At 42.4% G+C, this 18151-nt stretch overlaps 1 protein-coding gene across 2 annotated transcripts in view; it reads right to left on the reverse strand.

The window, feature by feature from the left end:
• The window catches only part of LOC133511218 (nuclear receptor coactivator 2-like), a 70253-nt gene that overhangs the window by 21870 nt on the left and 30232 nt on the right, over window positions 1-18151 (reverse strand). For both annotated transcript variants that reach the window (XM_061839942.1, XM_061839941.1), the window contains exons 2-10: window positions 11990-12103; window positions 9606-9778; window positions 7636-7739; window positions 6976-7153; window positions 5648-5860; window positions 4036-4137; window positions 3681-3821; window positions 3456-3603; window positions 854-1913 (exon numbers count right to left, since the gene is read on the reverse strand). In XM_061839942.1, the coding sequence (XP_061695926.1) occupies window positions 854-1913; window positions 3456-3603; window positions 3681-3821; window positions 4036-4137; window positions 5648-5860; window positions 6976-7153; window positions 7636-7739; window positions 9606-9778; window positions 11990-12084 (2214 nt within the window). In that variant the 5' untranslated portion in view covers window positions 12085-12103. The remainder of the gene's footprint in view (window positions 1-853; window positions 1914-3455; window positions 3604-3680; window positions 3822-4035; window positions 4138-5647; window positions 5861-6975; window positions 7154-7635; window positions 7740-9605; window positions 9779-11989; window positions 12104-18151) is intronic.

The following is an 18151-nucleotide window of genomic DNA, read 5'->3' on the forward strand; positions in this document are numbered from 1 at the left end:
GAAAAGTTAATCTTGTGTTCCTTCCTTCACTCACTTAACAGGATTTGAACAGCTGGCAACTTTCTCTCTGCAGCTGTCAAACGCGATGAGAGCTTTTGGTTGTTAGGGGGGGTGTTAATAGGAGCTGTTAACATGTACTGGCACACTCAGCAAGTTACTGTTCCAACAGAAGTGTATGGAGCCACTAACCCATTGGTAAGCTGATGAACATGGCTATTTTGCAATAACGCTTCTTGATGTCATGGTATCTGCCACTGTGTAAGGATGGCTTCACACACGTCTCACAATGGAGTTGGAGGAGCTGCCCCCTGCCTTTACTGGCTGCCCAGGAAGTACCCAGGGAATTCTAGGTACCATGCTAACTACAAGCTGCGGCTAGCTACCTAGTGCGGCTTCACACCTAACCCTAACCCTAACCCTTATCAGAAGATACACTGTGAATAAGCGACACTTCTGACAAGTATCATTAAAGACGTATCATGAAAGAATCGCTAATCATGCCAAGCAACAGGTAAAAAGACAGAACAGGAGCAGAGACAGCAGGCATGGTAACCACTTGGGCAAATGTGAAATCTAGTCAATCACCAGAAATGCTTATGTGGTACAATACACTTTTTAACAGGCTAGAAGCATATTTCACTGGAAATCAAAAGCAAACTAGCAAGTCACTATAAAGTGTCTAGAAAAAAAAAACAATACTTCAACACAGGATATTAAAGTGTTTTAGGTTCAAAGTTTGGAGTGCTGTCAAATACTTTTAGATTAAAATGGATTTTCACAATTCATGTCAGGGCTTGGTCTGTAATCAACACTGTAAAAGTGTTCTGTACACAGGCAAATTGCAACCACCAACCTGGTCACCCATGTTGAAAGCAGGGTCCTCCTTCTCTGTCTTGATGGCACCACCCATCTTGGCCCCATCAGCTGTCTCCAACTTGATGGCTTTGTCCAGGAAGCCGTTGTCGTCACGGTCCAGCAGGTAGCGCAACAGCACATTGTCCTTCTTTTTGGGGCTCTCCGGCTCCTGCTTGACACCCAACTCTGCTAGCGCAGCCACATTTTCATCGCCGTCACCCCCAGACTCGCCCCCTACAGGCTCCTTGCCCGTGGCCTCGGCAGTCAGCTTGGCCAATTCCACTGGCGAGCTGCTGTTCTGAAGCAACCTGTGCAGAATTTTGTGTTTCTCCTTCAGTGAGGCTGAGTGGGTCGTGTGCACCCCCCCTAAACAGGCACTGACACCGGCCAACTGTTCGTCCGCCAGGGCCCCAAGAGACGAACAAGGATCTGAGGGTTCCAGCTTGGTCGTGAGAAGCTGAAGAAGCTGCGTGTGGCCTTTGTTGCTTAGAAGGTGGTCCGGCTCATCAGAGCTGTCTGGATCTTCATCCTTGTTCTCATCTGCCTCATCGTCCTGTTTTTGGGAGGGGTCCTGCTGCTCCCCAAAAGTTCCCAGCAAGTCAGCTTCCAAGTCAGCATGGTCCTTTTCCTGGGTGCTTGTTAGGGGGGTGTTGGGGGCATTGGGTTTTCCATCAGGGGAATCGGAAGCCAGGTGGTCCTGGCTGAGAGCCTGAAGGGATCCTAATGGGTTAAAACTACAGTTGTTTGAGCTACTGCAGATGGACACTGGGGAATGGAGGCCACCACCAGGTGAGAAAGAACCAGGCTCCATTACGGGGCTGTGATGATGGCGAGGGGACAAATTAGCACCTTGGCTCCCGGACGTGACGCTGGGGCTACCCTGGGCCGAGGGACTGCTGAGTTTGTGGCTGTTGGCCTGTGGCGTGGCAGCTCGGCCCGTGAAGCCGCACGAAGACGTTGTAAAGTGGTTTCTAGTGATGGTGGCGTCTAGGGAGTCAGTGTGCTTAGACAAGCCCAGACTGGTGGGCAGGTCCAGAGGTATCGTGCCCATGTTTTCCCTGTGAAAGAAACATATACAGATATCGACATTAACTTCACCTTTTTTACAATCCCGGCAGCACGACGGTCTACTGGTAAGGAAGTCCACCTCAGAGTTGTGACGTTTAGTGTTAAAAATTTGGCTCGGGCCTTCCTGTGGAGAATTTGTGTGTTTCCTTGTACTTACGTGTGTTTACACCAGGTAGTCTGGCTTCCTTCCACATTCCAAAACCATATATATTAGCTTCATTGAAGACATATGATTGGGTGTTTGTCGATTTATGTCCCTTGCAATTGATTGCAGACCAGTCCATTACTTGTCCATAATATAAGCCAACTTCATGTTCGATTTGGGATATGATCCCTGAGACTTTTTCCATGCACAACGTTGTAGTAAAATTCTGCACCCAATATTGTGTTCATTTGTAAAACTGGTGTCATGGCCTTTTTAAAATTCCCAATATTTTTTACTCTTAAGTGTGCCGTGACTGAGTAGGAAATGGCTTTTTCAGACAAAAACGTCCCACTTCCTGTTCCTTTTCTACCATGGGTTCTTGAGACATTTTGTGTGTAATGATGTGGTAAACACTTACAACCAGTTCATTGTTGATCAGTAAAATTGCTGTCAGAGGCTTACTTTTTCCTCCTACCTCGAGGGCCATGACTGAGTGCAAAAGGGCTACTTCAAACCAAATGGCAAACCTGTTGAGTTTCGAGCCCTTCAAGACTTTTTTTGTGCGTACTGTTATCAGAAGACATATCCGTCCGGTTTCTAGTCGATCATCTGATGGGGATTTTTTTTTTTCGCGGTCAGTAGATTTGATTCCTTCAGGTAAGTTTTTCCAAAAGTCTTTTTAAACGTGTGCTAATGTGATTCCACAGGCATAAAATAAGCTGAATGCGCCCGGGGGTCATGTCGACATGAATGGTGCCAGTGAATCAAGCACTGCCACAAAAAGGATGAAGGTTTGATGTCTAAATGGATTTCTTCACGCCACCAACATTCGTCCTTTAAGCAAGAGTGAGCGCATGTGATTGATACCACTTGAATAAAGGCACATTGTGAGTGAGCGCGCATGACGGAGCATCTTTCAAGTGACCTGTGAGGGGGACACATTAGCCACGTTCACACTATCAGTAGTGAATAATCTGGACTTTTTCATGCTAAATTAATATTTTAGACGGTCATCTACAGTATTTAACATCATGAAATGAACAATCAAAGTGCATGGCAGTTCTGTCTTAAATTTGTCAGGCCTTTTACCAGTGCTGATCTCTTGTGTTGTATCGAATTTTCATGACATTTTTTTGGGGGCCTGTTTAGTGTCACTTTAAATGTATTAAAGTGCGGAGATCACTCCAAAGGCATTTTGGTAGCCCAAGTGGCTTGCTCTCAACGACCAATCGGAGAACGAGAAAATGGTGATATCTCTCTGCCTCCTACTCATTGACAGCTGGGATAGGCTCCAGCACTCCCCACGACCCTCTTGAGGATAAGTGGCAAAGAAAATCAATGGATGGATGGAGATGGTATTCATGGCCTTGGCTGTAGAGGATATTACCTCTGCAGGATGTGCAGGGACAGGTAGAGCTGGGGCTCGTTGGTGGCGGGTGAACGGACCAGTTTGCTTTTGGTGTGTGCCGACACCACAGTACCATCGGACAGCGAGAATCGGTATAAGGGGCTGAGCGCATGGCCGTTCCTCAACACTGCAGGGAGAAGGCCGGCGGCAACAAAAAGTGAGCCGACCACAAATGATGCCACGGGGGTGAAAGATGTTTCTCACCGTCTTGGTGGTGTCTCTTGGCGAAGGAGACGTCGCCGTCGTTCTGCAGGTGGAACCTCTGGATGCAGCGACGGACCAGGTCCTCCCAGCCCGGCTTCATGGACGCACGAAGCAGGCTGGTGTCCAGTGATGTGATCTTACCTACGAGAGGCCCGAGAGTGCTTACCAACACACAGTACACTATTGACAAAAAGTTAGGTTAGAAATGTAGTTGGAAATGTCATAAATCCATTCCAACCCCCCCAAATAAACAAAAAGAATATGTTATAATACTGCACCGTATAAAAACACTCCACTTTTTTGGTTCTACTGTTTGACCCAAACTCCCTGGTAAAGCTAACACCGAGTTGATTACCTTGAAGGTCCTGGCGCGTGGTGAAGCTCTCGTACGACGACATGGCTGCTCGCTCCTTTACTGGAACCCTTCTGGCTACGCAGATGAGACACGACTGCAGATCTGTTTGAATGGAAAACGGAAAGATGACCCAAAAGTGATTCAATCAGGTGTGAAACAACCAAGTCGATATTTTGTGGGCGGCATCACTAGATTGTGACATCATAGTGGGGTTACCCGCGAGCATCCCAACCACCTGGAGGCACCCCTAGCGAACAGTGGAATACTGAAATTAACACACACACACATTCATGGATATTTGAATTTGGCCCACTCAGTAATTAGTAAATCTACAAACTACTGCTTTCAACAGTTTAAATTATTTTATTTTTAATTTATTTTATTTACCTGTTTCCCTACACTCTGGGTGGCCTCCAGTTCTGCAAGTACTCGTTGAAGCCGCTCACCAATTTACCACACTCTCGTTTCACCGCTAGTTGCCATGGTAACAGAAGCGAGAGGCAGGATAGACACCGTACTAGTCGCCAGCCAATGGGAGGCCACACTTGAACAAACAACCATCCACACCTACGGGCAATTTAGAGTCTTCGGTTCACCTATTCTGCATGCTTTTGGGAGGTGGGAGGAAACCAGAGTGCCCAGAGAAAACCCACGCAGGCACAGGGAGAACATGCAAACTCCACACAGGCGGGGTCAGGATTTGAATCCTGGTCTTCAGAACTGTGCTAATCAGACTATCACCGTGGCACAGGGGAAAAATATATATTCACTTTTCTATTTCCAATTTATCAATTGCATTGATTAAATCTATTTTATTGGAGTTATTTACGCATTATGTGCGGAGAAAAAAATTTGTTTCTATGATTCCGACTGAAGGTAATGCAAGTTAGAACAGCGGGAATGATTTTTGTAATCAAAAAAAGAAAAATCAGATGTAATTTTAAGGTCATTTGGCACGCAGCCATCCAAGGTGACGCCTGTCAGACATCTAAAATTAGCACGCAGACGCTTTTTTTTTGTTTCCCGAGAGGAAGACTAAGTGTCGTACGCTAATTAGCATTTCCCCAAGGAGAAGCAATGAGGAAACTAGGACGGGACACCAGAGGATGGAAGCGCGATGAGAAACAATCCGGCTGGCTTCGGGGGTTAAGCAGGGACAAACGATGGTGGCCGTTACAAATGGAAGATTGCCAATGTGGGACAGCGGTGGGAAACGTCACAAAATACTACATCCACTCAATTCTCTCGTCACACACGGAACGGGTGGGCCAATTTGCTCTCTCACAGTGGCGTACACATTCGCCGACACAAACATTTTCACATTACACACTTGCAACACATTCTCCCTCATATACATACACACATGCAGACAAAATACCTCTCTCACATAAACAACACACTCACACACACACACACACACACACCACACACACACATAACACTCACTTTCTCTGGTTCTGTCAAACACAGACACAAAATACCTCTGTTGTTCCCTTTCTCTCTCACACAGGCACTCTCACACATACAGTACACTCCCTGGTTCTCTCGTGCACAGACACAGTAACACACACACAGATTCAGTTACACAATGTCCTTCTCCCACACACATTACCTTCACCCTCCTCCCTCATGGACTTGGGCTCGGAGACGGTAAAGCACTGCATGGTTTCGTACTTCTGCTGCGAGGGTTCCCGATGATCGGCCCCCTGCCAGCCGTCCTCGTCACCGTCGGCCGTCGCCGCCACCGTTGCCACCGGCTTGACCAGCATGCGGCAGGTGAACGTATGGCTGTTCCGGCTCGACTGGTCGCCGCCATGGTGATTGACTTGAAACACAATAACCATTTAATACTTAGTTGGAATGTTTCATCTTCATGTTCATGTTCATAATTGAAAAAAAAAATGATCATGTAACATTTTGAGGTTTTTTTGTTACGCGACTTTTTACCCTAAAAATGTATTAATGGTACGAAATTAAAGTTGAAATTTTACATGAAAAAGTGGGAACGTTACGTTAATAGGCTTCAAAACTCACATGACTTTAGTGTTACTATTATTACTATTTTTTTAATAATAGTATTTTTCTTGAAAATTACCACTTTACAAAAATAAAATTTGCATATTTTCATGGAAACGTTCAATCCTAATCATAAAGTTGCTCAGTGTTTTTGTTGTTGATATATTGCAACTTAATAGCAATTATTGTCTTTTCTGGAAAAGATAATCTTAAAATAAACTATATTCATGAGTTTACTATTCAAATAAAGCACCTTAATTAATTAAAATTTCAATTTATTCTCATGAAAAAAAGTTGCAATACTGTATAATGAGAATAAAGTTATAAATTTAACATATGGAAATGGAAAACATTACAGGTATAAAGTTGCAAATAACATTTAAAATTGTGGCTACATTTTCTTACAATATTATGACTATCTAGATTATTTTCTTTTCTTGAAATATAACTCCGTGATCACAAGATTGCTTAGTTTTTTATTTTACATAAATATTACGACTTCATGATAGTAGTTTTACCATTTTTTTCTTGAACTAGGCCTATGACAGCTTCATCCATCCATCCATCCATTTTCTGAGCTGCTTATCCTCACAAAGGTCATGGGAGAGCAATAAGAGAAAAATCTTTTTACATTGGAAACGAGGGATGTTATGAGAATTAATTCACAATATAAATGTGATATTCTCACTGTTAAAATAAATAATATACAGAGCAATTTTTTTCTTTAAAAATAACAGTTTTTGTAAATTGGTTTGAAACTAAAGTTGAGAAAAAGGGAGACTCCCACAAATATAAAGTTAAGATTTAAAAGCAATATTCTGACTTTTTGTTTTGTTGTTTAAACACGCACAAAATTAGGGGATGCAAATGTTTAGATTTTTCTGGGCAACTTGAACTTGAATGTTATGTTTTGTGGGTACGTACCCAGGCTTTTGGGCAGGAGGTTCTTGACGAACTCGGCATGGTCCCCCACGTGCAGGACGCTGTACACGCTAGTGTTCATCAGCTCCTCCTGCTGGTAATGCAAATACTGGCTGACGTTCTCCGACACAAACACCACGTTGCCCTCCATGTTCACCACGAAGAAGAAGCCGTCCAGAGCCTGCGGGGCAACAAATGATAAAAGAAGAAGAAAAACCTCCCCCAAGGCTTGAAGTGCAAACGACATTCTGACAGACATATGTTCAATGATGTCATACATGTGCCGTTTACATTGCGGACTAATATGCAATCTGGATTAGATTTGGATTCACGTGTACAAGAGAAAGGAGCTCGTACTGGACTTCCTGCGTTCTATAAATAGTATGTTAGTATTTATGTGTGGTCACTTTCTCTTTCTAATCTGCTTTTCAGGGAGGTACACACACACACACACACACGCACACACACGCATACACACAAACACACAGACTTCTAATCAGCTTTTCAGGGAGGTATTTATTTATACCTCTGTGTCGGGTGCCATGTTGTATGTCAGCACACACCAGTTTATCTCCCACTGGCAACGCAACTCCATTTTGGGACAGGAAGCCCCCCCCCCCCACCAGCACCAGGACATTCGCAGCACGCGATTGATCACCTCACCTCCAGCATCATGGGTCCAAGAGTGTCTTTATCGATGACGCCATGCCCAGTGGACGAGATGTCGGCCTTCTGCACCTCTTCCGCGTCAGCCACCGCAGCTTTTTCTGTGGGGGGGGTTTTAAAAAAAAAGACATATAATGCAATATTTTTAAAATCAGAGCCCTTTGTTCCGTTTATTTCGTAATATGCTTTTTTTTTTGCATCTGTTCCAACTTCACACATTCATATAATTACAGGCATGGCTAATGTCATTTCTACCTAAAACACCCAATATTGAGCAGGGGAAGAAATATTTTTAATTGAATTTAATTTCAAGCCAGGGGTAGCCATGGTACACATTCACAAAGCTGTTGTGTACTTGGCTAAATATCATTAATGATCTTTTGTTTTTTTATTATAATGCAAAATTATACAGCAGTGGTGCTGTAAGTTTAATAAATTCTGTGACCACGCTTGTAACCTAAAACAATCATACCTCGAATCATCTTTCCCCATTAAAATGAAAGGAAGTTACACAATCAGCTTCATGCAACAAGTATTGCGTTGTGTTTTAATGGGGGAAAATAGCAAATCTTGTGGGTTACTTTTAAATACATTAAGTTTAAACAGTATGTGAAGAATTAAACATCATGATTAATTAATTGGGGCTCCTTTTTATGTGACTTCGATGCCAGGAGGCCGTGTACGTGCAGCTATACAGACCGACATACCAGAAAGGTAAAATAACAAGTCATATCCATGTGATCATTGTTATACTGCTTGTCTATATGTTGCTTCACCATTTGTGCTCAAATATCAGTTGCTTAAAGGTTTTTAAATGACCCCCAAATTGATGCTAGTTTTGTTAGCAGTTGTATGCCTTTGTGCGTGTGTGTGTTAGCATGAAGTATATATTTTAGTATATATATTTGTGTTTTGGCCATTGGTCCACATGCAAACTGTGATGTCATGCACTCTGGCCAAGGAGTCCTCACATGCACACACGCAAGACCATACGCAGGAACATACACACACACATGCACACGCACACACACTTCTCCGGCTGTGCTGCAGGGCCGATAAACCTGCCATGGCCCCATTCGGCCACATAGTTGGCATTCCTGGTGTGGGACCGGAGTGGCGTAAGTGCCATGCTCATTTGTACACCGTTACAAACTCTTGATGACACTGCCGACTGAAACCTCTCAACCAAGTCAAGTGCGAAGTCACCTTTTGCCATATTTGCACCACCCACAGTGAACATTTAAACAAGCTCGTTGAATGTGACTTTCAACAACGTACTCGCGTAAGTTATTTATTTATTTATTTATTTATTGTAAAAATGTTTTAATGTTAACATTCTTCTTTCGGACTTACAGAAAGGGCATGAAAGAATACCGAGCGTTCCCTCGATGCCATGTTTGATGTTTCTTTGATTTAACTGAATGTTCTCTTGAGTCCAACTTTACTCTAACAGCGAAACTTGAAAAAAGTGGAAATGATGTTGAAAAAATAGCGCAATGTGGAGTACCGGAACCGGAAGAAATGATTGGAAATTTTAGCCGATTCCGAAAGTCCGATTACGGTTTCGGTTTTAAAAAAACGAAAAACGGTTATAACCGGTTGCGATCCCTAGTTTTCTCCAAGTACTCCAGTTTTTGCCCACATCCCCAAAACATTCATGATAAGTTAATTGGAGATTCTAAATTTCCCCTCGGAGGTGAATGTGAGTATGAATGGTTGTTTGTCTCCATGTGCCCTACGATTGGCTTGCTCAGGGATTACCCTGCTACTCTTAAGTTTTAAAAATCATTATTTTTAAAAAAGACAGAACAACAGCTCATATTCCCCCAAAACTTGTAAGTTGAGTCACTTGTATCACAAAGCACCAGTGTACAAAATGTCTCCTTTAAAAAAAAACAACAACTGTTATTGAGCTGTGTTACAACACAGTGGGGGTGCTGCTTAAGTGTAGCTCTTTAAGTACATACCATGCTCTTTGATGCGTCGGATCTGCTTGACTGTCTCTTTGAGGATGGCGCACTTGTCGGGCTTGACGTTGAGGTCGTCCATGTCGTTGATGTTGGCAAAGATGAGCTCAGCCAGCTCCTCGATGTATTTGTTCTCTTGCTCGCGGTTTCGCCGCTCCGTGCTGCGCTTGGGACTGCAAGGACACAGCAGGAAGTTGTTTTGTTTTGGCAAGAAAGAAGTGGAATAATTCTCGCACATTCTATATTCTTTGTTACTGTAACCTTACATCGTCTAAGACAATGTGACAATCACAATTCAATCATATTGGCACTAAAGTGGGCAACGCAAATGCTGACAGTCAGGCAAATTCTGACAATTGTTCCTCCCTTGTGATTAAAATCGATAAAGGCTCAATCTATGACGTCAAAAACGATGATCAAAAGAGATTGTCCCGATGCGTGTAGTGTGTTAACAGTCATTTTTCTTCCCCTTAACTGCTCTGAAAACATGAAGCGGTGTACTGTGAATACTTATCGACAATTGGGCCAAATTTGAGAATCTTTGCTACCACATCACATCTCTAAAGATGATGTTGAGCTATTATCCTGAGTTGTAGGATGTGTTAGAAGATATCTTTCCTCCACGATCTGCTTGGAAATCAAAGTAGGTGTCACACATAACAATAACCGGGCCTAATTTGAGATTCATGTCTCTCTCGCAGTCAAGAATTGAGCAACAGCCGGATAATTGGATATCGCTACAGATAATCCTGGGTGATTATCCTTTCATGAGGGTTGTCTTATGACGGAGTTTTCCAACCAGATCTACTTGGAAAACGCTAAGTAGTTTACAAACATTGCGACAAACTCGAATTTCAGAATCTTCCTTGCAAATCCTTACGATTTAAATCAGTAAAGGCCTGAATTTTGAATGTCTCTAATACTGAGTGTTGGAAAAGTTTACATTCAGTACTTCAGTGTGGTTTTATCTGTTAATTAATGTCAACTTCTTCTTTTCCTTTCGGCTTGTCCCGTTAGGGGTCGCCTCAGCATGTCATCTTTTTCCATCTTAGCCTATCTCCTGCCTCTTCCTCTCTAACCCCAACTGCCCTCATGTCTTCCCTCACCACATCCATAAACCTTCTCTTTGGTCTTCCTCTCGCTCTTTTGCCTGGCAGCTCCATTCTCAGCACCCTTCCACCAATATACTCACTCTCTCGCCTCTGAACATGTCTGCTCTCTCGAATGTTCCGCCAGCTGTTCCAACCTGCTTGGACCCGTTTCTTCACTTCCTTACCACACTCACCCTTGCTCTAGATTGTTGACCCTAAATATTTGAAGTCCTCCACCCTCGCTATCTCTTCTCCCTGTAGCCTCCCTCTTCCCCCTCCACCTTTCTCATTCACGCACATATATTCTGTTTTACTTTGGCTAATCTTCATTTGGCTCCTTTCCAGTGCGTGCTTCCATTTTTCTAATTGTTCCTCCGCCTGCTCAATGCTTTCATTGCATATCACAATAATCTGCGAACATCATGGTCCAAGGGGATTCCAGTCTAACCTCATCTGTCAGTCTATCCATTACCACTGCAAACAGGAAGCGGCTCAGAGCTGATCCCTGATGCAGTCCCACCTCCACCTTAAATTCTTCTGTCACACCTAAGGCACACCTCACCATTGTTCTGCTGCCATCATACATGTCCTGTACGATTTTAACATACTTCTCTGCCACACCAGATTTACGCATGCAGTACCACAGTTCCTCTCTTGGTACTCTGTCATAGGCTTTCTCTAGATCCACAAAGACACGATGTAGCTCCTTCTGACCTGTACTCTGTACTTTTCCACTAGCATCCTCAAGCCAAATAATGCATCTGTGGTGCTCTTTCTAGGCATGAAACCATACTGTTGCTCACTTATAGTGTATCACAACAGTTTGTTTAATTAAATAGTCAAGAAGTGACTTCACTCTGCCTGCTCAACCAAAGCGAAGGGTGGCGGTGTAAAAATATTGCATACATTTCCACGGGATGAAGGAATCACCCACACCTTTCTTTGTTCAAATATTGTTTAGATAATTTGTTTGTAAGAATGTAAGTTTTTCTTACCCGATCAGCGCAAAAAAAACAAGAAAGTGAACTACACTCATAAGGATAATCATGTCGATGTTGAGCCCAATTCTTGAGTGATTATCATGTGGTGTGGTTTGTATTATGATTGCATTGCAAAACCTTCTCACATGGGCCCAAGCATGTCTGATGGGCAGTCCTTCCTTTTGCTCAAAAAAAAAAAAACAACAAAGTGAACTACACTCATAAGGATAATCATGCCGATGTTGAGCCCAATTCCTGAATTATTATCATGTGGTGGGGTTTGTATTATGATTGCATTGCAAAACCTTCTCACCTGGGCCCAAGCATGTCTGATGGGCAGTCCTTCCTTTTGTGGGATTCGGGGCCCCTGGCGGGTTCGGGGGTGGCGTGCCCCCCGCCGCTACTCATCTTTAGCAGATCTCAGCGTCTGCAGGGGTGGGGGGGGGGGGGAGAGAAGGATGGAAAAGATGACTCAAAAGGTCATCCCAACATTGCTAAGCAGTGGTCAGACTTTAACGCCTGATATGCTATTAAGTCAAAGGCAATAGGTAAGCAGAACTGCAGCGTTAGTGCGAGGGTTGGGAATGATACACTGATGCGACCGGATATCCGTTCGTAAAAGGAGAGTAATACGACTGTATCGGGAGAAGACTAGTTTTTGACATAAAATTCAACAAGAACTTTTAGAAATGTCTGTTAGAGGGCTGTGGGCCAGGCACTGCGAGGCTAGGAATCGGTTGCCTGAGGCTTTATGGTTTTCATCTCATAAAACCTGCATGAGAGGTCTTGCACTGTGCTCCGCAAGTAACGTTATGCTGCGTTCACACCGGATGGCTTTGTGAGTTTCATATGATGTGATTACATGGATCCCACTGGGGCCTCCACTCCCTGAGAAGGGTTGTGTCAGGAAGGGCATCCGGCGTAAAAATTGTGCCAAACATATATATGCGTTCATCTGAGATGACACGCTGTGGCGACCCCGAAAGGGACAAGCCGAAAGAAACACACACACACACATGGAAAGTCAATGCAGTTTGCACGAATAGAGGCAAACCATTCCCGGCTGCAGCCTCTGCCCACCTCAAAGTGTGGTATGTACTGTACATTTGAATTGAATTTCATAGGGTACAAGTGTACTACGAGAAATTATGGTATCCTTTTCACAATGAGTAGTAGTAGTAGTAGTAGTAGTAGTAGTAGTAGTAGTTATGAGATAAATACCCTAATGTCCCTGACTTTGTCATGACGGCACATCGTTGTCAGGTTTATTTCAATCTTTTCTTTCAGAGTATGTACAGTTTGGTTACCAGCAAAACGAACTCCATACATTTTACAATGCAGCTATTTCAGAGTGACACTTTTTTGGCTCACAATACAGTAGAATCCAATTAATGAAATACAACATATCATGGATAAAATCTTCCAAGCAGACAATGTTCACTATGAGATGCAAATAAATTAACGTGTATACAAACAGGTATAATAGCTGTGGTGCCGATAGAGCAATTATGCAGGAATTTTCTGCTCTTAAATTATAGAACTGGGATTCAGAGTTGGGAGGGATTTCAGGGACCACGTGTTTCACATCCAGTCCTCCAAAAGAGGAAAATCCCACTGCTCCTCAAACCTCTCAGCAATTTTCTTCCACTGCTCTGAGGTGGGCAAAGCCATAAAGTTATCCAGGAGGCAGTCCAAATTCCTTATTCCCACATGAGGGGATATCACGGAACCCCCAACACGGATAATGTTTGCCGTGGCCACATAAACCTGCCAATTGACCAGAGTTCTACTGAAAACACTGTAGTACGAGTCTAGATCCATGACACACAATGTTGATTATAACCAAATAAAACACTAGTACCTCACAGGTCATTATGATAGTCTATTTTAAATATCTAAAAAGAAAATGCCATATCATCATTATTCCACCATTGAATAAACAAACAGTTTTGTAAATCTTGAAAACAGGAACAGGTAAGTCTTTTCATGTCGCACAGTCAGGTCTCAGGAGCACCTCCATGAGAAGCCAGTGAAATTCACCAAGCTGCGTGTACCTCCGGACGGTGTTGTGGACCCAAGAGCGAGAGCGTTTTGCCTTCCCAAGATTTTTAGACTTTAACAATGAGTACAGAGCAACAATACAGGTCAAATCATCATCCTTTAATGCTCTCATGTGGCAGGACGAATTGCTGTCTTTGCATCCCGGTGGAGAAGAGACTACTCTTTCGAGTTTACATTGTAAATAAAGCAAATGTCCTTTTAGAGGGTTTTTTTTTCCACTTTTGCGATAAAAAACAAGCAAGGCAAGTGAGGTGATGTGAACTAGCATTTGGTGTATATGCAGCCTTATGTTTACAACCAAGCGTAGCAATTGTGGATACCAGCAACAGAACTAGTTTAACTACATTTTGCCATAGCATCACTATTTCAACATCAAATAGCTTTTCAATAGTTCGCCTACATAAGTGGTCCCTGCAATCAATACTGCAAAAGAATCATTCCCCCAGCAGCTGTACACATTATATGCAACATCACTTTATTAGCGGAGCATCACAATGCGGTCTTTGAAATTGGAAATTGGCCTGACGTCATCAAAAGAAGGATCAGATTGGACAGGGTGCTGGTTGCTCAAGGGCTAACATAATAGCAAGGAGAAAGAGTGATTGTTGCTTACTTAAAGTAGTTTATGGACACACCGGTTGAGGTTTACTGTAAAAATTAACTGACATTACCAAATAACAACAACTATTGAATGTTTTAATATATCACGGACGGTTTCTTCATTTTTGTTCATAAAAGTCACCAGCCCAAAGCGAATACACAAAGGATGAAAAACACCATTTAGCATTCCATTATCACTTATATCGCACAAAATAATGAATGTTGGGACACAAACATTGTTTTAACACATACAAACATGTAATTTAACAATACGAGAGTAATACGAGTAGCACTCGGAAGTGCAAAAGTTTGATTGGTACCTCATAATACTTTTATTCATTGCTCTTGCTCCCTCTCAATATATTCTGTGTTCAGGCTCGCTACGATATTATTTTAGAACAGTGTCCATGCATCCATTTTCTGAGGTGGTTATCCTCACAAGGGAGGCAGCCAGAGCCAATCCCAGCTGTCTTCAGGCAGGAAGCCGGGTACACCCTGAACTGGCGGCCAGCCAATCGCAGGGCACATAGAGACAGACAACACCTGCACTCACAATCACACCTGGGAGCAATTTTGAGTCTCCGATGAATGTTGCATGTTTTTAGGATGTTGGAGAAAACCGGAGTGAATGAAGAAAACCTACACAGGCACGGGTAGAACATGCAAACTCCACACAGGCGGGGCCAGGATTTGAACCCCAGCCTTCACAACTGTGAGGCCAATGCTCGACAGTTGCGCCACAGTGACGTCCTTAGAACAGTATCTTTTCCCAAAACTTTCAAGATAAATGACAGTATTGTTGATGGGTCGGTGGTTATCCCACTGTAAAATGCTGTTAGAGGATTATCAGGAATTGTACACATTTTACAAATTCAGTGTACTGTTCTCCAATTTGCTCAATAAAAATGGGCCTCATTTCACAATAAGCAAGTAGACAAAAAGAGAAACTAGTACCGGTATGTGTTCCAATAAACTGCTTAACTTCCAAAAAATTGAATTTCCCCTTTTCTGTTTGGCATCTGGACACAACAGTGAAGTCTCCAAAAAAATCTCAATGTACTAAATCATATCAACTCAAGTGTTTGAAAAGGTAATGTTTGTTTAAAACCTTTGTTTTGGTTCATCATGGCATTTCACATAATGAACATACATGCACTTTAAAGAAGTGCTCGTAGTGGGACTTTCCCTAATGGGGAATTCAGAATCAGAATCAGCTTTGGCCAAATAATCAAAATGACTAGCTGTTGCATTTTAAGCGCTGTTTGTTCTAAATATTCTTGATTTAGCACGTTAATGCAAGTTTTGCTCTTTAGCTCAATAGCTAGCTAAAGGTCCACTGACATGAAAAGCATGATTTTTAGTACGTTTTTAAGTTAAAAAAAAAAAAAAAAGGCAGCCAGAATGGATCCATCCATTTTTTTCCATCATACAACATGATTTTGATGTATATGGCTTTTTGTCACTCCCACCATGAAAATCCTCTCGAGGGATTTGTTTTGGAGAAGAAGCAGTAAGTGACGTTATTAGCAGACGTTCACTCAGGCGGGTTCGTGTGTTTATACCATTTCTACCTGCGGGAAGGCAGCTCTTTGTTCCTTCGTGTTAGCCAAAATGGCAGCTTGTTGTATTGCTGGATTTTGTTCGAACACTCGGGAGGATGGATTTACTTTTCATATATTTCCAAAAGACCCGGTTCGTCGTAAAAATGGATTGCACAGGTGCAAATGACGAGAGCTTCGTGGGTTCCAAATGACAGGTAGGTGTGTATAGAGCCACTAAAAAAATAATAGCTGGGGGGACAACGTATGGAAGTCAGGGGTGCTAAATGTGTCGATGTGCAAGTCGGCTTCAGCCAGGTGGCTCATCGCAGCGCCGGGCCAAGGCACTTTACGGCGTTGTCGTCGCTCACGGCTGAGTACGCTACATACTGTCATACAAACTCTCGGGGAGTTTGTTGTTAGTTAGAAGTGGTCCACATACTAAATATGGCTCAAAACGAAAGGGTAATATTTCCCCGGTCACTTCACTCAATTGTGAGATGTTCTCTTCTTTGAAAAGACCTTCCGTGTCAGAAGGGGTGTCAGAAAAATCTGAAAATCTCTGTTGTTCCTCTCCCTTAGGAGGTGTTTTCAATGGCAAATGTCCCAGTGTGACGTTTGTTTAAATGTTTCAATAACCAATGATGTAATAAATGGTATAAATTTTTATTTTTATGCAAAATATTTATTTTTTTAAACTCTGAAATAATACAGTTTACTCGTTTTAAAATTGGTCTGATAATTAATTTGAATGAGAATTAATTAACCAATTATTGAAGAAAAAAATTATACATTTCCTAAAATCTCTATATTTTATTTTTTTGAACTAAGCGGTTTATAGGAGGGGGACGGATAAACTAACACAAAAATTACAAAAGTGTTGATCATGGAAATATGTTTCACAGTCATACTTTGCCCACCTTTGCTTGAGAAGAACCCATCTCGTGTCACCTGACTGTTACATAAGAGTCAGCCTGGCGGGGTTAACGCCGAGCAGATGAAGGTAGAAAGGAGGGATAATGAAAGAGGGGAAAAACAAGAGCAAGGGAGGGATTGTGGGAGAAAAGAAAACATGAGAGAGAGAGCCAGCGAGGTAATGGAGAAGATGGAAGGAAAAACACAGGAGAAACATGTCAGACATCACGCTGGCAGTGAGGAAGAAAAGAACAAAACAGCAGGAGGGTCATCTGTCACTCTAAATGAATAATTAGGCCCCAAGGAAGAAGAAGAGGAGGAGGAGGAGTGTGGCCTCATTATGGGAGGAAGAAAGGAAGAGGAGGAAAATATGGAGACGAGAAATAGAGGAGAGGTCAGAAAAATAACTACAGGTGGTCTCAGGTTGAAAACCAGGAGAAATATGAAATATGCTACATTAGCTATGTATACAGTACAACATTAAATATGATGCAAATTTTACTGTAGCTGGTGTGTGTGTGTAAGTATATATATATATATATATATATATATATATATATATATATATATATATATATATCTATATATATATATATATATATATATATATATACACATACACACACACACACACACACACACACAAAATCATGAAGTGTAATGAAATTTATTGGATATTTTAAACTTTTTTTAACAAATAAAAACCTGCAAGGTGGGGCGTGCAATATTATTCGGCGCCCTTGCATCAATACCTTGTAGCGCCACTTTTTGCTGCAATTACAGCTGCAAGGTGCTTGGGGTATGTCTCCATCAGTTTTGCACTCTAAGAGACTGAAATTCTTGCCCCTTCTTCCTTGCAAAACAGCTCGAGTTCAGTGAGGTTGGATGCATTGTTTGTGAACAGCAGTCTTCAGCTCTGTCCACAGATTCTCGATTGGATTCAGGTCTGGACTTTGACTTGGCCATTCTAACACCTGGATACATTTATTTGGGAACCATTCCATGATAGATTTGGATTTTTGTTTTGGATCATTGTCTTGTTGGAAGATAAATCTCCGTCCCAGTCTCAGGTGTTTTGCAGACTCCAACAGGTTTTCTTCCGGAATGGTCCTGCATTTAGCTTCATTCATCTTCCCATATATTTGAACCATCTTGTCTGTCCCTGCTGAAGAAAAAGCAGGTCCAAACCATGAGGCTGCCTCCATTTCAATATGATTGCTTGCACAGTGCTCCTTGATATGTTTAAAGCTTGGGAAATCTTTTTGTATCCAAATCCGACTTTAAACTTCTCCACAACAGTATCTCAGACCTGGCTGGTGTGTTCCTTTGTCTTCGTGATGCTCTCTGCACTTTAAACAGAA

This window comes from Syngnathoides biaculeatus, chromosome 13 (assembly GCF_019802595.1).
Source record: "Syngnathoides biaculeatus isolate LvHL_M chromosome 13, ASM1980259v1, whole genome shotgun sequence".
NCBI classification, from domain to species: Eukaryota; Metazoa; Chordata; class Actinopteri; order Syngnathiformes; family Syngnathidae; genus Syngnathoides; species Syngnathoides biaculeatus.